The sequence below is a fragment of the Panthera onca genome, chromosome B4 (genome assembly GCF_046562875.1).
Source record: "Panthera onca isolate mPanOnc1 chromosome B4, mPanOnc1 haplotype 2, whole genome shotgun sequence".
Classification (NCBI taxonomy): Eukaryota; Metazoa; Chordata; class Mammalia; order Carnivora; family Felidae; genus Panthera; species Panthera onca.
This window is the reverse complement of record NC_138345.1, coordinates 59,165,215-59,188,481: the sequence shown is the minus strand read 5'-3', so window position 1 is coordinate 59,188,481 and position 23,267 is coordinate 59,165,215. Positions and strand designations below refer to the sequence as shown.

At 40.0% G+C, this 23,267-nt stretch overlaps 1 protein-coding gene across 1 annotated transcript in view; it reads right to left on the bottom strand.

Moving 5' to 3' along the window:
* Positions 1 to 1,675: 1,675 nt before the first annotated feature.
* The window catches only part of SSPN (sarcospan), a 35,394-nt gene continuing 13,802 nt past the window's right edge, over positions 1,676 to 23,267 (bottom strand). The window contains exons 2-3 of the mRNA XM_060658100.3: positions 10,764 to 10,850; positions 1,676 to 4,103 (exon numbers count right to left, since the gene is read on the bottom strand). Of these exons, the coding sequence (XP_060514083.1) occupies positions 3,738 to 4,103; positions 10,764 to 10,850 (453 nt within the window). The 3' untranslated portion in view covers positions 1,676 to 3,737. The remainder of the gene's footprint in view (positions 4,104 to 10,763; positions 10,851 to 23,267) is intronic.

Sequence of the window (23,267 nt, the reverse complement as noted above, 5' to 3'; positions counted from 1 at the left end):
CGATATTTCTGAAGGGGATAATCATTTGAGATAATCAAGAAGATAATCGAGAAAATCAGAAGAAAAGAATTAAGGTATTCATTGCCCAGGCTGAAACACTGAGCCTTCATCGAAACAAATGTTTCCACCACAAGTCAGTATATTTGGCCATCAGCTCTTTTTAACACTGTCCTGCATACTCAGTGTACATCTAAAAACATGACAGAGTTTTCTGAGTATAGTAAAAACTGATAGCCAGCATGATTTACAGAAATTAACGGCTCCATGGCAATAGTTGAGAGGTAATTACTAGAAAATGTGAAGGTTTGTTTCGTGACAGGATAGGATTGGTTTTCAGGGCAACTTCTCAGTTTGTTTCTGGTTAAGTAACTGCTCCACTGTTGTCCTTCAGAATCTTCCTTGGATAACCTCTACCCCACCTTTTACTAAAAATCTATAAACATATTCCAGATACAATGCATGCAAGAGGAGAAGTACAAGAATATTAAGAGATTCTGATGTCCTGCCCATGAATAGAAAACACACACATAATGGGCTCTCGCTGTCAGAACACATGGCTATTGCAGCTGGAAACCCCTCCAAAGAGATCATATAGACAGACGTTTAATTCAAAGAGGGGAAAAAAGTCAGGCCTGTTACTTGACTACAGTTTCTAGGGCCTGGTGTAGCTATATTTTTAGGCTTGGCTCCAAGGAGCTGCCTCCACAAATTTGGACAGAGCGAGGGAGGCACAGATGGTGGTCACGTGAAGGCACAGACCGATCGGGTGGGCTTGGTTACAAAGTCTGTACATTTAGGCTGCTGTATTCCTCCTATTTCAAGTACTGCCAAGTCCCGGCAGTTTCCACTCTTTCCAAAGTCTTGATTCATTTAATTCTCCTGAAGGAGGTGGAAGAGGAGGAGGATTGCGCAAATCTTACTGTTTTATGGTTTAGAAGAGACAGTCACCATCTTGGCTCCTTGTCAGATTTTAAATGTAACATTTTGCTAAGTGTAAAGCTGTGTCTCTGTTCCTTTTCTGTTGCCGGTTATTGTAACTTCAATATTTGCAAAACACAACCTCAAAATACTTTAAATCCAGCGTAAAGCAGTTTGTTATTCATGCAACACAATTCTTACATGTATCAATACTCAGTGAGTTCACAGCACAGGAATCTTTTCTTGGTTTCTTTCCTTCTTTATTTATTTGTTCCTTCTTTCACTTATGATTATTTTTTTCCTTTGGAGATTTAAGAATGATTTAATTACATACATAATTATATATATATATATATATATATATATATATATATAAATTTATAAAATATATAAATCAGGATATATATATATATATCCTGATTATTATCAAACTTATTGTCTCATCCTTTTCTGGTTGCATTATTTAGAAAAAGAAACACATAAACTAAAGTTATTCTACCATGTGAAATACCCTGTGAATTGTTTGTAAAACATTGAGCACCTTAGTGATGTGTAGACTTTTAATTTTCTAATATAAAACCAGTAGTGTTTGCTATAAAAAGGAATTCAGGGTGTGCTTCTAGTGGTGCCTGATTCATAGCAATTAGCATTAAATCATCAGTTTCTCTCTCTTTACAGAACAGCCTACAATATTTCAGATTCTCTGTCATTTTCTTCTTTATGTCAAAAACTGTCCAAATCAGAATGGATTCAGCTATTGTTTTTTTTTTTAGGTCATCATCCGGATGCTTGGTGTTCTCTCGATATAGTTTTTGCGTGTAATCCAACCTCTGCTCCAGAGTCTTATCTACTAAGTGTGAGTTCTTGGCCTGAGCTGGTGTGTAGGAAGGCCATTTTTTAAGCAAGTCAATACATTAAAAAAAAAGGTTTTAACATCTGTTAATCAGGTGTTTTATCTGGAGGACATAAAAGCTTTTTACAATTCTCCAACTAACTGACTTAATGTTTTTCCTTTTATTTGGATATTTATATTGTGTAGAAATTGACACTATCGTCACAACCAATGGAATTGTTCAACTATTTTCTAAGGCAAACAAGAAAATGATTTTCTTTTAGGGTAGAATTTCATGACTAGCAGAGTATATCAAAAGGCAATGTGGAGAGGCAAATTCATCTCAATTATTATCTTGAATTTCTGATTTCAATAGAGCATGCTAAGAGAGAAAGATCTTGATAACATTTATGCTGCATGCATTTGCATTCTGAGCTCCTTCCTTAAAATATTGGTATTGTTCAGAACCAAGTAAGAGAGAAAAGACTCCCACCCCAGCGTGCCTGTGCTTTTTTAAGTCACAGTAACTTAAAAACAAAACAAAATAAAAATTACCTTCCAAGTCAATGGGCATATGCTCAAATAAGGACATCAAGACATTAGTTTAAGTCTCTGGGTTGACTGGATACAAATATCAATAATAAGATTGCATATCAGATGCACTTTTGTGAATGGAACACTTAGGCATTACCCAGTCTTCCTCAAAAGTACTTAGCTGCCAAGAGAGATACTTTATAACGTATCACAAATGTGCTATTTGTATAAACATTTCCCATTACAAATGCTCTTGTTTTTGTTTAAATGAATATTTTTAACCTGAGCTATTAATAAAGAAATTTTTTTCTTCTCCTTTGTAAAGCTTGGCTTTCAGAAGAAAGAATCTTTAAGCCTCCTCTCTTGTGAGAGTAATTTCTCCTAATGCCGATGGTGCTACATAAGTACAGACAGGGCTCATTAAGTAGGCTTCTGAGCATAATTATAATTAACAATTAGGTAGAAATTAGTTTTAATGATTTGTTTTAGATGGTAGAATAGAAGCATAATGTAATTATTTTTAAGCCTTCTACATCATTAAGAATACAACTACCACCGACTTTCAATTATTGAGAAGCAGACAATCATCCAAAGTATTTAGTAAGTGATCTACTTACAGAGCCAAACTAAGGGAGCTGAAGAGAAAAGGCTGCCACCCCAGCCCAGGTGCTGATAATTATTTAGCCTTTGCAAAGTCTCTTCCTTTTCTACTCTGACCCTTGAAGCTGTTTCATGCCTTGAAGACATCTCTAACCAGGGAGAATCCAGAGAGTCAACCTAGTTGCTCAGCTCTCCCCCCTTTCTACAAGGCATAGTGAAAGGAATGGGGGGAGGTGGGAAGTTCTGGAAACGACTGCAAAATTTAGCAAGTGGTCCTGAAATGCCAATGCACACTATAAACTGAACAGGAAAGAGGATTATATAAATAATGGATAAAATGAGTACAGGTTTTCCCCGCTATCCGAAAGTTTGCTCTACGCCGTTTTGCTTTAGGAAATACCTACATTAGCACCCATTTTCGCCAACCAAAAGAAATCTGAAGATTTCTGCTTCTACAAAACAGTGTCTTCGCTTTACCCCATTTCGGTTCACGGAAGTTTTCATGGGAATGCTCTATGTTCAGAAAGCGGGGGTGGGGGTAATCTGTACTAAGAAATAAACTCCAACCTGCAAAAATAAATGTATGCCATTCCTTCCCCGTTCAGTGTTCTTTTAATGTCTTAAAGTCAATTTGGATCTTATTTTCCCTGTAAGAATTTTTAAAAATACTATAGAAACCTGAAGAAATGCTCTTATTTCCTGAAAAATAGAAAAATATTCATTTACAACAGTGAATATTATTGTCAAAAGTTTTTTTTTCTTCCTTTCTTCCTCTTCTTTCTCTTTATCCTTTTCCTTTTTTGACCCCAGCTAGTCAGTGTGCTGTTTTCTCTCCCGCCTTTGAGCGAGTATGTTAGACCTTTTGCTGCTGGCCTTCGGAAGCTGTTAGGGAGCACATTCGGACACCCACGTAAAAGACCTGGTACCTGTGTTTCCACATGACAAAACAGGCCACCAAGCACACAAGGCCGCAGACCAAGTTAAGAATCATTTGGATGAGTAAGAACAGTTTGAACGTGCCGGTGATGCTGGTACAGTCAGTCACATCCCTGTACACAAAGGTCCTGCTGAGCGGCTCCAAGGAGGGCAGTTTGCACTGACAGGCATCGAGTGCTGTTCCACAGGTAAACTGTGTGAGCTGCGAATAGTGGTGGGCAGCGAAGGCCACGGCCAGCACGCAGACCATCAAGCCCAGGGCACTCAGCAGAAAGTACAAGAGCTGCAAGAAAGCAGAAGAAAACCTTTCCAGTTACAAAGCACAGCGGGTGACTATTGACAAAACTCATTAATAAAAGCTGGTCTTTTTCTTCTCTGGCAGGAAGTTCCCTGAAGGATGGGGCTGTTGTCTTTTCAGTAACGGAGTACTCGTGACTTAGGAATGGTTCCATGTCGATTTGTTAGTGAAGCAATCCGTAAGCCCTGATCGTATTTTTATTTGCCATATGGATGCGGAGTGCTTTGCATACACCAAGCCAACAATATTAGCTTGATGGTGGATACTTGTATATGGATGTAGCAAACTTTAGATGAATCCCAAACATGAGAGCCATCCCTGAAAGACATGCCATGATTGTTTTGACCTCAAAAGCTGCTCATATGAAGATTGCAGAAAGGCTAGAAGGTAAATGAAAGGCTAGAAGGCAATGAAAACACTGTATTGGCCAAAATTGGCAGTGATCGATCAACTAGCAACACAGGTTAATAAAAATGACCGTGGTCAATATAGTGGTTGCCAACCTGTGTCCAGAAATGCCAGGAGCCCCAGTAAGAGGTTGCTAGAAAAAAAAATTATGGTTCCAGAAGGTAGACGACTTGATGTCAGCTTCCTCACCTACAAGTGTCAACCCAAGTCTACCTCTAACCATCTAGTTCCTGAGTACAAAAATTAACTCTAAATGGCTCCTCAGCTGCCGAGGCTCTAAACACGTTGGCCTGTGTTGATAGCCTTGTGATGGAAAAGTCTGGTTCAAGTTCCAACTCTGCTGCTAAAGAACCATGGAATCCCCGAACAAGACATTTAGCCTACACTTGAAATATGTTGATCAAAAATTGTGAGTGCTTGTTGACACAGTCACAATATAAACCATTTTATATGACAAGAAATGTTCTTGGGATTGTACTCACCTACTGGAAATGTTTCTGGTCCCACCTACTGAGGCTCTAGATGAGGAACAGAGCCCCAACTGTCGGGACTAGTGTACTGAACCAAGTTCCTAATGTGAGATGTACATTACCATAGTCCAATGTTGTTTGTAGGGCAGTTCTCATGAATGTGAACTCCCCAAAGTAAGATTAGTTCTACTCATGTCCAGGGCTAGATTAAAGCAGCTCTGAAAAGATTATGCACTCTCTCTACTTCCAATGATATGTAGTTTAAAATAAAAACATATAGCCAAGATTATAAAATATGTGTACAAAAGTCCTCCAAATGAGTTATTCTCCACATGGTGACAATTTCAAGTGTTTTCAAGTCTTAAATATAGAATACTTAAAAATGTATTTTTTTCTTCTTGAATGTGGTGTGTGTGTGTGTGTGTGTGTGTGTGTGTGTGTGTGCTGGTGCCCTATCCATGTGTCTAGTTTGCTTGAAAGCTTGACTAAGGGCACAGGAAGAGAGTGGAACTGGTTAAAGCCACTTTGTCTTAACATGGCTGCAAAGCCAAGGAGTGCATGGATTCTTTGCATGTCTTCATCAAAGATATCATAAACGCATACACTAATCTTTTTCAAATCTCTTGAAGAATTGCCAGATGGAACTCAAGTTTTTTCATCCATGAAACAGTTTATTGAAACATCTTATATCTCAGGGACATAACAAGGATAACTTTCTTTTATTGTAATTTTCAGGGTTTTTTTAAATATTTATTCTTGAGAGAGAGAGAGAGAGAGAGAGCACATGAGGGGGGTGAGGGGCAGAGAGAAGGAGACACAGAATCCAAAGCAGGCTCCAGGCTCTGAGCTCTCAGCACAGAGCCTGATGTAGTGGGGCTCGAACCCATGAACTGAGGGATCATGACCTGAGTCAAAGTCAGACGTTTAACCGACTGAGACACCCAAGCACTCCAACAAGGATAACTTCTATTCAATGTGTTTAGTCCTCCCTTGGAGGAAGGGAAGCAGATAAATACAAGGGGCACCATTAAAACATTTAAAAAGGAAATATTTAATTTGTGAAATTGAACACATCACCTAAATTTTTGTGGTCATATTTCCTGCAAAAACTATAGTGCTTAGGCTAAAATGTAGGAGTTTTTATTTTTGTGGGAACATTGGAGCAGAATATTTGAAATATTCTGGGTTGTTATGAAATATTCAGGCCTGACGATTGACTTCAAACTCCTGATACCAAGAGCCAAATTAAATCGTGCTGGTGGTGCTGTACATGTGTACCCACTGTAACTGTGTTTCCAGTGCAGGCAGCATGGACCTGGGAGCTATTTGCTTTGGGAACATGGGTACATTGGTGACTTTACCAGGAGGGAAGGCCCAAATTAAAGGGGTAATTTCCCACCTGAGAGTCATCTGCTTAGCAGAATGGCCCCAATTGGAGTTTTCTCTGCACATTTTATTGCCATCAATGGCTGGAACTGAGGAAGTCTTGTAATAACCCTCCCACCTCCAACACACACACACATCCTTAGCAGATTTCTATAACATTCATTGGGACACTATCTTGAGGCAATGACAATAATCCCTCCTTCAGTCTGTAAGTAATTCGAATGGCTGCAAAAATATTATTCTCTCACACAATCACGAAAACCCATTTGCTGAAATGAGAATTTTGCCTGTTTTTCTAAAAATGTTTATTCTGTTTTTGAGAGAGAAAGAAAGAGCACAAGCAGAGAAGACGCAGAGAGAGAGGGAGACACAATCCGAAGCAGGCTCCACGCTCTGAGCTGTCAGCACAGAGCTGGAAGTGAGGCTTGAACCCACGAACTACGAGACCATGACCTGAGCCGAAATCAAAGGGCTTAATCAAAGCCAATCAACTGAGCCACCCATGTACCCCAAAAGTTTGCCTATTTTTAAAAGATCTCCTTTTGGCTTAGATATTGGAAGATTTGCTCAAGACATTTAACAAGTGTACAGCCGAGTGATGGTTATGAGCATAAATAGGGGAGCCAGACTGCCTGCTTTCAAGCCTGATTCTCCCCTTCTTAGCTGTGGGCCTGGAGCAAATTGATCATTCCCCTGCACACCTATGTTACTTCACCTTTAAACTTGGAATGATGATCATAATAGCCCTATGGTCATAGGCTTATTATAAGGATCAAAAGAGTTGATATCTGTAAAGGGCTTAGAGCTGCCTCTAGTACATAGCAGCACTGTTTAAGTATTTGTGAAATCAATAAACAAATTACTAGAGATGGAAAGAGCTGCCAGTTCTCAAGACTCTTAGGGTATCAACTTTACGGGCTTTGTCTTATTCTCTGTCATGTGGGAGTAACAATGCAGGCTTGGCTTGTAGAAAAGATGTAAACATTTACACAGACACAGGGATTGCTCAATTTTAAGTGAGCAACTTAAATATGCTGGGAGCCCAAACAAAAGCCTTGCCCCTTAGCTCCTTGAATATGAATACACTTTCGTTGGTGCATAGCTCACACATTGTGATCCTGCATCTCCCACTCTGTGAAAGCATCAGGCCAAGTAAACAGGAGTGAACCACAGAATCAAATTTCGTATCCATACTAAGACATAAATGTATACTTGATCCCCCAGGCCTGCGGGCTACATCTGCAACGCTGTAGCATTTCCCCAACCGCTCCCCCTCCCCCCCCTTCACTGGCTTTTAATCCATCTGACAGCAACAAGCTTCTGGGTTAGAATCTGTAATTTAAAATCAAGTGGCTTGTTTTACCTACGCGGCACGAATAAACTATCAATGAAAGTGTTTACGATGACCTTGGGAATGCGAGCAAATATATCTTGATAAAAGCCTGGCTCGGGACGCATTTGTCTTGCCGGTGTCAGCCCGTGTGTCTGGCGCTCGGCAGCGGGCGGGGGAGCCGAGGCCCCCGGAGCTTATGTAACAGCGGCGCCCAGGCGCGGCTCCGCTCGCTCGCTGCCTCTAATTGGTACCCGGCTGCGGCTTCAACGCTCGGTGACTTTGGAAGGAGGGCGGTTCGGCTTCGATTTAATTACCTTCCCGGGTGGCAGGGGTGGTGAGGCCCGGCTGCCGCTCGCCGCGCAGGAGGGGGCGGCAGCAGCAGCCCTGGGGCCTCCTGGCTGTGGGCACCAGGCGAGTGCGCCTTAAATGCCCTCCTGGGGAATGTGCCCGGGAGTGTTTGCAAGCACATGAACCGGACACGTTTCTGCAAATAACCAAGGTGAGCCCCGAGAAAACAGGGCCACGGGGAAAGGCAGGCGGCCCAATCGGAGGCCGAATGGCCCGCCAAGGCCGCGGGCAGAGCCCTGGGAGAAAAAAAGAATGCGCCGGCGGTGTCGCGGGCCTGCCAGAGAGCGGACTGCGCTAGCCTCAGATGAAAAGACAAGTCCCGTGGCTATTGTCTCCAAGAAAAAGGGAGGGAGTGTGTGTGTGTGTGTGTGTGTGCGCGCGCGCGTGCTCAGGCTGCAGAGAGACGCAGTTAGCACCCCCTGACTGGTTGCCCTGGCCATCTGGGTCTTCCAACAGGAGAGAAAAAATCTTCAACAAAGCTTAGGCCAGGGTATATGCAGGCACTAAAATGCCGTAAGGCTAAGTGAGAAACACATCATGAAGATCCATTTCGTTCCTCCCCCCCACCCCCCATCCAATGGTGTGGAAACACAAGGAAAGTCTGCTGTAACCTGTTGTGCCTTTGGAAAACCTGGAGATTGACTGAAGCTCATTTTAGACCTGAAGATAACGTAGCGGGCACCTTAGAGAGCTGGCAGCAAGCATCACTAAAGGTCACATTCAGGAGAAGAGAAAAGTGCCTCCGTATTTGTCAATGTCTGTCACAGGTGGAAAAAAAAAAAAAAAAGGTGGCTAATGAGATCTTCCTAGTGGGGAATTCTCAACCTGGCTGACATTGGCAGTGACTTTTTTATTTTATTTTTGCCCTTGCTCCTTATTTCAAGTGCAGATGTTGAGGTGGCTTTGGGGGCCTCTGCTGGGTCATCTGGAGGGGAAACGAGGGCATTTCACATAAGCTGATGAACGTAGTGTAGAGCACTTTTTACCTAGTGAAAGAGGTCCCTGTAATTTAACAGGCCATTTCTTATTAGGCTTCCAGGGTTTTTTTTGTTTTTTGTTTTTTGTTTTTTTTAATTCATCACTAAGCCTTATTGTATTTAGTGAGACCTCTACAAAAACAGTAAACATGGACTGATGTCTGCTCTCTCTGGCCTTCTTTAAGGAACACCCTCAGACAGAAAAATTAAAATTTCCAAATGTAGGTATATCCACCAAAATCTGTCGGGTTTTTTTTTTTTAAAGAATCCATTATTTTTTTTAAGTTTACTTATTTATTTTTTGAGAGAGAGAGAGAGAGAGCAGGGGAGGGGCAGAAAAAGAGGGAGAGAGAATTCCAAGCAGGCTCTGCACTATCAGCACAGAGCCTGATGTGGGGCTTGAACTCACCAACTGTGAGATCATGACCTGAGCGGAAGTTGGGCACTTAACCGACTGAGCCACCCAGATACCCCCATTATGTTTTTAATTAGAAAAGTTATGTCTAACTATTGGAGAACATTTCAGAATTAAAGAAGAAACTACAAAATGCAGCTATCCTCCCACTACTCACAGATAACCATTTTTTCTATGCACTGAGAGCTATTTTTTTTTATTTCTGTAGGATCACACCATAGATTTTGTGTAGCCAGCTTTTTTTTGACTAGTTAATATAATGTGAGCACTTTTATTCCATTATTACCCTTTTACAACATGATTTAAATATATTTACATATAATATAAGCACTTTGCTTTTTTATGTCAACCACTTCAACCATACTAGAATAAAAAACATCTTTTCTGCCTCTTTGTAATTTCTAAATAATAGAATTGACTTACTCTTATGCATTATGCTTCTTGTGAACAAAGAAGTATCTAATTGTTATGTGCTTGGTTATGAAGAAAAAGTAAACAGTGTGAGTGGACCAAAAAAAAAAAATACCCAACAAACGAATATTACAGAAAACATTTTGTTGTCTGCTACAAGTGGTTGAAAGAAAATGTAGGAATTTGATTTCTCCTAGCTCTGATTGCTGGGTTGGGTTTTTATCTCCCTGAACTCTAAAAGGGTGTGTCTATGTTTTCCTTTGGACTAGATTCTACTGTGCAGTGAAAATGCTGTGTACTTGAATGGGCTCCGACCGAATGCACTGTCTTTAATGGAGAAAAAAATCACATGCACGTGAAAGACACACACACACACACATACACACACACACACGTTAAACCATGCATATCCTACCCACCTACCTCCCCCCCCCCGCCAATACCCTCAGGCTCTTGGCACAGATCATTTGGATGCACCCAATGTACTTTTTTTGTCTCAGTGATCCCACCTACAAGAGGAAATACACTTAGACTGCTTCCCTATTAAAATATTCTAAAAAACCCCAAGATATGGAAGTGGGCAGTAACAGAGACACCTTTTCCCTGGCCAAGTGTTTTGCTGAACTGATGAATTTTCAAAATTCTTTGTAAGGGCATTGAAGGACAGACTTTATGTGATCTATGCCAACTTAGTGCATGGAAATTACGACTTTAAAAAAAAGACCAGCATTACCTTTGGGGTCTGGATGAATGCCCTCCTAAAACATTTTTTTGGCCTGCCTAAAAATGCAACTTCTAGTATAATCTGATATGCAACCCTTTAAAAATCATTCTTTTATTTTGTACTTGTGTTTTTTTCCCCACGTGACGATAAAAGAGAAAAAAATAACAACTTACTTTCATAACAAACTGGATACATGTCCGTTCGTCAACTTGATATGAGACACAAAGCATAAACAAACCAAGATATGCCACTAGGCAGACCTGCAACAGAGAACATGGACGGAAGGATGTTATCAGGGCAAGTCGTGCATTCTAATGACATCAATCTCAGTGTCTTTCACCAATAACATCCTTGTTATCCAGGTGTTCATTTCATTTACTTATCTTTATGTGTTATTTTTCTCTCGGCTCGAGGAACAGAGTTTTTTAAAATAGTAAAATCAATTTGTTTCAATTTAGCCAGTATTTATTAAGTCCTTTTGATGTGCCAGGTGCTATGCAAGGTCCTTTCGCGTGTACAATGATGAATAAAACCTCCTCAGCCTCAATAAGTGTACGGTCCAGTCTAGGCCAAGATAAGTGGACATGCTATTCTAAGGCAGGGCATTACATGTCAAATGCTATTCAGAGAAGTACAAAAAGAGGAAAAAAACAACATTGAGTTGGGCAATTTAAAAAGACTTCACTAAAGAGGTGGATTTGAAATGGTCCTTGAAAAGGATGATGATAATAATGATGATCGCTAACATTTACTGACTACTCACTTTGTGCTGGCCATCTTCTAAGGGCTTTGTATGGATTTCCTCTGCAATCATCACAAAACCCCATGAAGCAGGTGCTGTTATGATCCTCATGTTATAAATGAGGAAACAGAAGCACAAAGCTAGTAAATAATGAAACCAGCACTCAAACCAGGTGGTTTGGGTGAAATAGCACAAGCAATAGCACAGAGGTAGGATGGCACAATTGTGGGGGGAGAGTAGTAAACATTTACCCGCAGTCGAAATAACAAGACATAGAGCAGAAAGGTAAGTTAAAAATCTAGGGATACAGGATTGATTTCATAAGCAGTGGGACTCCCGTGAAAATTTTTAATCAGACAAATGACATGATTCAAGGCATCATGTTTCAGGAAAATGAGCAGTGGTGTTGGGTGGGTTGGCATCCAACCCACATCAGGATTATTATTTTACTAATCTAAGCAGAATTAATATATCAGGTGGGCAGGAGCTGAGATGACACAAAGTCAGGGAAAGAGACAGAGAGGAAAGTTGTGGTCCTGGCAGAATCTGTATGTCTTGGCTATTGCATGCTGATAGGAGGACACTGGCAAGGGAGAAATAGGAAGTGATCCCCACGTGCCTGAGTGTCCATGAAGGAAAGAAAGGCACGTGTCTGGCTGAGAGGACGCTGGGAAGAGGAATGACAACTTTGAGACAAAAGATACTCGACTGCTTTGTCAAACCAGATTTTCTTTTTTAGTGCCCTGAAGTTTTGCAAATGTGATTTAGAGTTTCTAATCAAAGTGTATCTGTTCACCCTTAATTTTGGAAACATTAAAATGTTGCTAAGTTGTACTTTAGGATAGAAACCCTAAGCAACCCTAAGCGCATCTTCTGCTAAGCACGGTTTTCCTAGAGACGGATGTTTGAAGGGTAGCTGAGTGTCACCTGGTAAGCCATTAAATGACTGGTTTGGTAATAATTTCTACCCCTAGGGCTAGCTTTACACCACAGGGTAGCAGAACTGTTTACTTACAACATCAACATAGCATTTTAGGGTAATGCCTCTATCCTAGTCTCTCCTTGTTTACATAATCAGTAACTTGCTTGTGCCCCCGTGGGTTCTCAAATTGAGCGCTGTTCAGGTTTCTACTGGGCCGTGATGCCAAAAGCCAGACCTTCCTTTAGTGCTGGCTCTTCCATCATTTGGACTGGCTGATAAATTAATAGTAAGTAACATTCCCAGCACAGGGATATAGCATTAAAATACAGGAGCATGGCACAGGCTGGAGAGATCTGGGTAGAAAACAAAGCAGGTAGGACCCAGGGAGGCAACTTTTCAGCAGAGAACCGGCAGATGCAGAGTAATGATACTGAAGTTATTTGTGTAGACCACAACATGACTGACATTTCCAAGTCAGGGATGAACTTCTTTCTCAAAGTTCATTTTTAAAAGTTAGGCAGAAGTTTGATAAGACCTGTAGGGACTCACTATGTATTGTCACATTAAGAATTTACACAACTGAAACAATGGAAGAAAGACCTCCTTTTTTGTTCATTGGCAACAAACCAGATGGAGGCTCCTCAACTTGCTTCTGTGAAGATTGTTAAATCCTGAAGCACGTGCCTATACGCCCTTGTTAGTGTTTGTTTGCAGGTGCATGCACAGGGTTGGGCTCTCTCCCACGTGGCTATCTTTGTCCCTAGAGGCTCTTGTGAAGCTGGCACTTGCCAAGACTCCTCTCTTTGTCTTTATGAGAGACACATTCCAACAATCAGGCCTAACTGGACCCGCATGTTAAAAATCTGCCTCTGTGCCTTGCTTGAACAAATTTTCCCACGTTAGTAGTATCTACTCCTTTGTAGCTTTCATTAGGCCAGTTTCCAGCAAGAAGGTGCCCGGGAACATATGACCTCATTCTAGGGCATTTCTCATGGTCAACTGACAGAACTCTTTTGAGGACATACACTAGCCAGACCCTTTGCACAGCTCTGGGAACTGAGAGGTAAAAAGATAGAGTCTCAGCCTTCAAGGAGCTCTCTCTCTCAGTCCAGTGGGGAAAGAGAGCACAGTGAAGTTAGAATACCATCTAAGTACTAGGACCTCATCTTCCATAATACACAGGAGGGGTGATTAACCCAAAGGCAACTGGGGGAAACTTCCTGAAGGGAGATGGATTTGGAAGGATAAGCAGAAACTAGTTAGGAGATGGATGTGAGGAAGGGTCAAGAAAGTACCAGTAGGTACAAAGGCATGCAGAAGTGCAGAGTAAACATCGAGGACTCCCATAGCTCCAGTGCAGAGGATAAGAGAAGGCACAAGAAGTGCTTACAGAGATGGCCAGGAGGTAGGTCACAAACGACTTTTGTTTCCTTCTAGGGCGTTTGAAGCGGAGGGATGGTATGATCTACTTTGCCCTTGAGAATGGTCCTTCAGGCTGTGAAGAATGCACTGGGAAGGGAAGACCAGCTAGGAGGCCATTGTGCATCTATGGAGAAATGATGAGTGCCTGAGCTCAGCTAGCAGTGGGGAGAGAGAGTGGGTGTGTTTGAGTGACACGAGGGAGGCCAAATCTTTGGGCCCTAAATAAAGACCAGATGTGAAGGCTGCTGGGGTCGGAGGGGTCAGGAAGGTGCTCAGCCACCTGACTTGAGCTGCCAGGTGGATGGTGTTGATATTTAAGGAGACACAAGATACAAGAGGAAGAGCAGAATGGGAGTGGAAAACGAAGATGCCCACATGGATTCAAAGCTCACTGCAGGGGCCTAGAGCTCAGGAAGGAGGTCTGAGCTGCAGATAAACACTTGTTAGTCATCAGCATATGTGAAGTAATGAAGCCATTAGAAATGCTAGACCATCCAGAAAGAGTCTAGTGAAAATAGAAAAGAGCCAAGTTACCCAATTATGCAGAATTTTTGACTCTTTTGAACAGAAAGCATCTTAAATATACTTCTTATAATCTTGGTTTTACTTCATAACATGTCTAAATATTATGAAACTGATTACCCTCTTGGATTTTTGGATTTCACTTTGAGATCTTTGTGTAGCACATTTGCTATGGAACCTGGTTAAACTCAACACATTTTAATTTCTTAGCCTTGTGCTAGGGCTCAGTGGGTTCCAGGAGGGGGGACTTCTTTTTCTTACAGATCTGCATGTTAGAACAATACTTCTGTATCAGAGGGTTTATTGGTGTTCAGCAGCTTTTAGAAGAGTAGCATTTATCGAAACTTAAAACTGAAAGCTTTGTGGCCATGGGGAGGTAATCAGATTTCTCACGCCAGACTAAGGGTCTTGTTTCCTGAGCTGGCAGGACATGGACGCTCCAGGAAGACAGGGTGTTCTGACTTCCCAGGAAGGGAGGAGGAGCTCATGTTAATGAGAGACCCGCCAGGTCTATCTGGAACAACATTCCTGGATTCTGGGCCAGAGCTTCCATTAGATTTGGTGAGGTGAGCCTCATGGAACAGGAAAAAAGCAGTTATGTAAGGTTTTCAATAAGGCACTCATTGGACCAGACACCCAGGCCTGGGCTGGACAGGTGGTGTCACTGAGCACAAAGCCAAATAAGAGTGGGGTAGCATCGGGGAAAGTAGTGTAGAGAGGGCAGCGAGGCTTTAAGAACTTGTCCAGTCAGTTCATGTACAGATGGAGAATTATGCTAATAAGAAAAGCTTGGAATGAGTTTTTTTTCAATGGAAACAGAAGACAACTACTGTCATCTTAAATCAATTTTTGGATGCACGTGTCTACAATTTGTTTTCTCCTTAGTGTAAAGAGAAAACCGAAGTGCTAAATTCCACCTTCTGTCTAAAGATATTCTTTGTCTGCTTAGAGTGAAGGCTGCATTCTCTCTTGTGGGTTAGAAAGTTAAACAGAGATGAAATGTTCTCTGAATGTTAGATCCATTTCTAGATGGATGAGTCCTGAGTCCTGTCACACACTGTTTCTGTTTTTGTTATTTGGCCCTATTGTACCTGCAGTGGTGCTTTTTAAGGGTTGGCATTATGAATAAAAGGTGAGTGCTGGACCAGTGTCTTGGAGATTTACCTAGACATCATTTTTTTTTCCTTTTCATTCCAGCATAGCTAGAAGATCCCACTCTAAAACATTTTGTGAGAACGTGAATTATTGGTATTTACTTCTCCCCATGTCATACGTGTTTATATTCTGGTCTTGTGACATTCACACAGCATCCAATTTATTTGTTTTCTTCTTTTAGTTGTCGACAGAGCTGCTTGACAGGGCTATCTGGGGAATACAACCTTCCCCTGTCAAATGCCTTTCAAGGTTTCTCTCCTCCTTCCACCCCCACCCTCTCATTTGTGGACCTGAAATGTGACTCTATTCCTGTAAGTTAATCAACTTTCACCTTTATATTCTGTCAATATAGTAACAAGATGAACTCTCTTCTCATGTTTGCACAGACAATTGATCAACAAGAGATGTAGCAGAACTGTAAATATTTCTCTGGATATTTCTTAAGAGAATTTCTGTGGATTTTCATCTATTTAATAGGATTTAAGGTCAAATATTAGAAATCACTTTCAACAAATGATAAACATATTGCAATCTGTCAACTGAATGCAGTCTCACCCAGGAGAATTGTTGATTAACACATGGTGTGTCCGAGATTTAAATAATATATAAAAGAACCTTTCATGAGCATCTATTAAGAGATGTTTATTGGATCAAGACTTCAGAAGGATGGGAGAGAATATTTTAGCATAACTTAAGCATTTTTACTGGATTGTCATTGCCACGGCCTTATGGTAAGACAAAGTCGAAGCCGGTGGTTCAGAATTACTTAGAGGACTTGGTAAAAACTGGCCCAGTCCCCAGAATTTCTTATCCAATTGGTCTGCAGTGGAGACCAAAAATTTGCATTTTTAACAAATTCCTGGGTAATGCTGGTGTTGCTTTTGCTGCTAGTCCTGAAGCCACACTTTCAGAACAGGTAGTTTAAGCTAAAAACACAGTCTTCTAAATGCTAACACCTGGTCTGGGGCTTATCTGAAAGTTTGAGGTCTAGAGTGATACACTGACAAGTGGGGTTTCCTATAGAAGAGCTGTTTATTATAAGTAATAATGAGATATAATAACAATAATTTTCTCATAAGGAAGTTTAGTCTTTTCTATCATAGGAATCCTTAAAATTGAAGCGAAAACCCTTCATTGCTATCAACATGAAGTCACTGAACACAGAGTTGGGAAGAGATGGGCGCAGTCAGCTGTCACAAGCCCACCAGGAATGCTGTAGCACACTCCTACATCTCTACCACATTTTCTGCCTTTTCTCAGCCCCTTCTCTTACAGAAGCATCTGCTTCCCAAGTGGGATTCATCTGTAACTAAAGGGCAAAGTTTGGCACATTATTCTTTCCTAGTTATTTGGAATCCCTGAAACCAGCCTGCAGAATCACATAAAAAGATGCAAGGGAGGGAGAGATCCAGAGAGCAATCCTAATACTCATTTCCTGACTGGAAATGGAGTAAGAACTGGTACAATGTAATCTTTCAGATCTTTCTATTAATGGTCGTCCTAATCTAGGTATTACTCCCCACTGAGGTTAGCTCAACAACCTTTATTGAAGTAGATACTAGGAGTATAAGGAAGAATAAGATACGGTCTTTGCCCTTTAGAAATTTACAGTTTAATCCCTACTTTGTTGAAGAAGTGAGGCATAGGAAAATTAATTGCCATGGGTAATGTCGTTTGATCAGTTTTGGCCAGGTGGGAAAATGAACAGTCAATAGTAGCTCATACAAATCCATCCTTACTGTTCACTCATCGAAACCCCCCATCCTTTCTAAATGTAAGGGACATTGAATCAACTGTGTGTTTTTTTTTTTTTTCCTCCTGTGTATTAGTTTTTAAAGACAATAAAGTTTTTGGTGCTAAATAGGACTTAAATATGGTGGAACTGTGAGGTTATTCCCTCCCCACATTTATTATTATTATTAGTTATTATTTTAAATTACATTTTGGGGTAAACGGACTCAAAAATACTCCTCCTAAACAGATGAGGTAAGAATGGTGAAAAAAACTCTTGAAAGCATGAAACATTAATTAACAGTTCATTCAACAAGTGGTACCTGCTTTTTAGTTCTGTTACAATCAACTAGGAAACTGTACGTGTAATTAAATGCTGCACAGTGGGAAAATGTGGGCTAGAGTTGATGCTTGACTCTATTATTTTAGTAGCTATATGATCTTGAACAAAGCTCATTCTTCATAGCCTCAGTTTCCTTATCTATGAAATAGAGACAACAATGCCTTCTTTTGATGGTTAATTCAAAGATTAATGATAATGTAAATAAGGCGCCTACAATAATGCTTAAGAAATAACGGGAGAAACACTGGCAGTAATTATTATAATAATTATTATTGCAAGTCACTCATATGTTTATTAGAGCAGATCAAATTTAGAGCGTATTTAAGGGCTCACAAATGAATTACCAATTAACCACGTTTAAAACTGATAGCACATACACTGTGTTGGTTACAACTGCCACACAGTCTACTCTGTATTAGTGGATACCGGTGAATATATTCCATAATCTTTATATTTACATAAGAAAAGCTAATTACCAAGCCTAAATGGTTAGACATTTTAATGCTAATTTTGAGCACTTTTACGTGCCAGGCATTAAATTAAGCACTCTACGTAAATGATCCCATTTGGTCTTCGTGAAAATCCTATGAAGTAGTCACTATCATCAGCCCCATTTCATAGATGAGGAAACTAAGGCTCAAAAAGGTTTTACGCTCAAGGTCACAGAGCAAAGATAGAGCTGCTGGCTGCACCAGAGTACAGAGCCTGGCTCTTAGCCATCACCCAGCCTGGCCACCTCTATGGAGGAATCTGGACAGCACTGTAAACAAAGTGAGAGCTGCAGATATTTAGAGAACATTCCGTTATCTGCTCCTCTTCCATGCTGAATGGTGTGAAGTACCACTCCGGAGGCATAGTGGGGAGAAGTCTTTGAGATTGCAAATGACTGTCCAAGCCAGGAGAAGGTGACACAGTCTTTAAGACTCAGCCTCTTCATGGATAACATAGAGAAAAGAACACTTTATAATTTGTTTTAAGGATCATGAATGATGTGCCTGCAATTGCAGTAGATGTTTTTTCTCCATCTCATAGGACCTCAAACTGTGCCAGTATAACTTACTCTGAAACTTGAGCTGAAATGAATAATACATATAAATGTAGCCCTCTATCACATCTTAGAAATAATCTCATTTCGTTCATTTAACAAATATTCGTTCTGTACCTACCACGTGCCAGGTACTCTTTGAGGACCTGGAGATACTTCAGTAAATAGAAGAGACCAAAATCACAGTGACCATAAACAAATGCCTTAGTAGATACATCCTATGTCAGTCATAGAGGAGCCATGGAGAACATAGGACTTAACATCATTGCTTCTTTTTCCCATAAACGGGACATTTAGTAATTAGCAAAATGCAGATAAGTCCACAAAGCGGTATGTTCCCTCTCAAAAACTGAACTGGTAATGCCCACTGACCCCTTAAAAAAAAGACGATTGACTCACGGCTTTCTCTTATGAGAACCTTGCTGGGTCTGTTATTCCAACAACATGTATCTGCTCTAAGTTATCTAAGACCTAACAGGCTCCAAAAAAGATAACCTATACATGTCTGCAGGAAAGGGGCAACAGAGGGTAACTATATAAAGTTTTACAGCAAAATGGTCCACGTGCGTAAAGACAGAGACAGAGGCAATATATCCTAGCTCTAGATCTGACAGACCTGGGTTCAAAACCCACCTCCACTACATTCTAGCTTTTTGTCCTGGACAGGTTAACTTCCTCAAGCTTCCGTACCATCATCATTTGTGGGATGATCAACAATGCCCACTTCAGAAACTGTTGTAAGGATTATGTGCGACAGGAGAGGTGAAAGACGTAACACAATACCCAGCACGTATGTAGCAGTCAATATACATGTGTCAAATAAATAAATCTATTCATTTAGTGACTTGGGCTACTTTAGCTCTCATAGCAAGGGCCCACTTTTCAAAAATCTTTCCAATAGTGTTGACATAAATAGTTTGCAAATACCTAAGAGTTCTAAAGTTCATTTTCTGCTTCTTTTCCCTTCTGCATCAAAACTATTTATTCTCTACTACCCAGGAAATTCCAGTCTTGGAAACCATGCTGAGCTGCATATGTTTCTCTGATTACACTATTATGGTTTTACAAAGACAAGCATTTAATTTCTGAAAAACTACTGTCCAGCTAAAAATATTTTCTGTCCAAAGCAGATCCAAGATTAGTATCACCTTTTAAAAAAAAAGAAAGAAAGAAAAAGCATAATTGGGGGCACCTGGGTGGCTCAGTTGGTCAAGCGTCCAACTTCAGCTCAGATCATGATCTCACGGTTTGTGTGGTCAAGCCCCACATAGGGCTCTGTGCTGACAGCTCAGAGCCTGGAGCCTGCTTTAGACGCTGTGCCTCCCTCTCTCTCTCTGCCCCTCCCCTGCTCGCACTCTGTCTCTGTCTCAAAAATAAATAAACATAAAAAATAAAGTATAATTGTTTTAGCCAAACTTAGTGCACAGATACTAATGGGAAATTCCAAAAGTGATATAAATATAAAGATTCAAAATCAACCAAAGAGTTTATGGCAGTATTGAACATCAAGATGCGAGAGAAAGCTGTAACCATCTGTCTCTAAACACTACAAATATTAATGTACAGGCATTAAAACCCAGAACATTATTATAAATTTGAAAAAAAAAATCTTGGTTTTTATTAAACCAAGTGTGAAGTAGTAGCTTCTTTTCCACTTAAAACAAAACTATAGCTAGCAACAACTTTTTATGTCTAGCAACTTTTGCTAAGGAGAATTTTCTTTGGCTCATCATACATCAGGAAGGGATTCAATGCCTTTTCATTTGCCTTAGGAATCTCCAAACCCAGAGTTTCACTGTTTTACACTTTTCATTTTTGTTTTTTCCTTAGAGTAAAAATAGTCAATGGACAGCATTAGTCAAGAAATACTCTCGTAATTCAAGGACTAAATTCTGCTTACCCTGGGTAGAGTTTGGGTTACAGCACACACTGTCATGGATGCATTTCCCCATCCTCCTGTGGGGGTTGGGGGGAACAATTTGCAATATTTGCTTTGCAAAGACAACCTAAGAGATTAGTTTTAAAAGAAGCTCGGTAGATGGGGTGCCTGGGTGGCTCAGTCAGTTAAGTGTCTGACTCGATTTTGGCTCAGGTCATGATCCAGGTCAAAATCTCTCTGTGAAAAGGCAATTCTAGATAACCAGTTCTATCACAGAAAATTATTTCTTTTCAGAGTCTAAAGACAAATGACACTTGCTCCATCACACCTGAGTTTAGCCCATCTGTAATATGCACTCAGTCTTTTTCTCCCCTTTATTATTATATTTGACTGAGGAATTGATACTTGACAAGTCCATGTCTGAATTACTGTAAATATATGTATAGACTTTTCATATATGGTGTGCAACGATACTGAAATTGAATCAAAATAAATAATTTATGTGGTAATAGATTGAGTTGAAAAACAAAGCAGGCCTTTCATCACCGAGAACTTGGCTCAATCTAGATTTCTTTGGAAAATAACTTGTAGAAACAAGATTTCTAAGAAGTAATGAGGCCATTCTAAAGGCAATCATTGCTCATGTAATCATCAGTGATGAGACAGATTCACCTTCTCTGTTGCGATAAAAGCTCTCATTGGTTGGTGAAGAAGTAGGGAATAGTAAAGAGCAGTTACATACCAGGCTGAAATCTTTCCCATGGTAGGATATATCCTTTATAATTCAAAGTGGTGGCTTCCTTTATAATGATTTCAAACTATCTGATTGCAAGAAATATATATATATGTACATATGTATATATAATTATGTATATTTACATATATTGTATATATTTGTATATAATATACATATATATATCTTTAATTTTCCTAGCCAGTGCTGCCTTGTAATTGCATTTCTGTGTAGTTTAGCCACATCTGTTGTGCCAGCACAGAAAGAGCAGAAAGGAAAATGTGCCTGTCAAGTGACTGCCTTATTTCTCAGCACACATTGTGCTTTGCAGATGTTCACTTGTAGCTCATTTGTTGCTTTGTAAGATAACAGAAAAGTATCCTGACGGAACTGATAAAAAGGAGTTGAAATTTGTGATCAGCAGCTGGATGAAGGGAGCATGAATCCCCCAAATCCTATGGATATAGTGTGCTTTCCTTGATGTCCCTGCCAATTTAAGGCTGGAAAGCTAGGGAAATCTTTGAGAGATGTGCCAGCATGAAATTGCTACAATTCATAAGTTCCAAAAACCTTGCCTAAAGATTATTGCAAATAGCTCATTTTAGACCAGTGAATCTCACAACTGAGTGTTGTATCAACACAGAGAAAACAGAAGACAAATCCAACAACTATCCTAATGTATGACTTATCATGGAAACATTCAAGTAGAATCCCTTTGGTTTGGGTCTTATTTTAGTATTCTAACAGATTTGTGTATCTATGTTAACATTCATATTTGATAGTAACTACTGGGAATTTTTGCAATTACATCCTCAAAAAACTAAACGAGCACAAACAACAGAATCGTGAAGCAATAAAGTTGGTTGTGGATGAAAACTAGGTTTAGGACATGAATTGTGCCTTTCACCTAAAATGCCCTTTTACTTTTCCATCCCCCTTGGTATAGTACTTCTCCTTTAATTATTTTGAATCCAGTAATATTCATTCTTCAAACCCTGCTCAAAAATCTCCTCTACGCAGACAGAGTATGTTTCGTTCATTACTTACTTTATATATTTGCTCATTTATTCCGTAAAACAATGCAATAAGTAAAAAATACTACTCTGTCTTATAGAAAATTGTGACTGAGAGAGGTTAAGAAATCTGCAAGTTGATCCAAAGACTTTTTTAAACATCAGGAGGTTTTATTTCTGCATAATATTAAAGCCTAACTTATATGAAACTCTTCTAGCTGTGAAATACATTAAAATGCTCTGAGCTTCTACAGGCTAAGAGATGGAGCTAAGACCGTGGCGTAAAGGTAGGCCCCTCAAATGGCTACGCCATTACATGACTCAAAAACAACGAACCCACTAGCACTGGAAGTCATCAAGAAAACTGTTGTCTTGGCTGATGGTGGAGGTGGAGGTGGAGGTTTTGAGAAAGTAACATGAAAGCAGTCCTGAAAAAAAAAAAAACTTGATTTTTTCAACAAAAAATTGTGAGGAGGAAAGAAAGAGGAAGGGGAGGGGTGAGAGAGAGAGACATGATATAAAAGAGAGAGAAAGGGTAAGTCTTTGAATAAAGGAAACATAAGAAATATATAAACTAATTGCAATGTATAGATCTTATTGGGATCCTGATTCTGACACTGAAGAAATATTCATGAGTTAATCGTGGATATTTGACCACTGATTTGATTCTATTAAGAAATTGTTAACTTGTTAGGGATGATTAGTATTTTGATTATTTTTAGTCTTCATCTTTTGACTTACATATGAAGTATCTATGGATGAAATGATATAATATCTGGGATTTACTTCAAAATAAACCAATATGTGGTGTGTGGGTGTGGAGTTTCAGAGCATATAAATGAAGCAAGATTGATCATGAGTTAATAATTATTGAAGCTGGGTGATGGGAACACAGGTGTCCATTATAATATTTGATCTACTTTTTTTGTATGCTTGAAACTTTCCATAATAAATAGGTTAAGAAAAAAAAAGTGGCTCATAATAGCACTGGGACACCTGGAAAGAGAAACCATCTTGAAGGGTTACACCCTCAAATAGGCCACCGCAAATTATTACATATAAAGAAAGCCTCTTGGAAAATGAACTCACAAACCAACTATAGCAATCCCATAAACAATCAATTCATTAGTGAAGGCCGGCACTGTATGCATTAAGTTTATGTGTGCACAC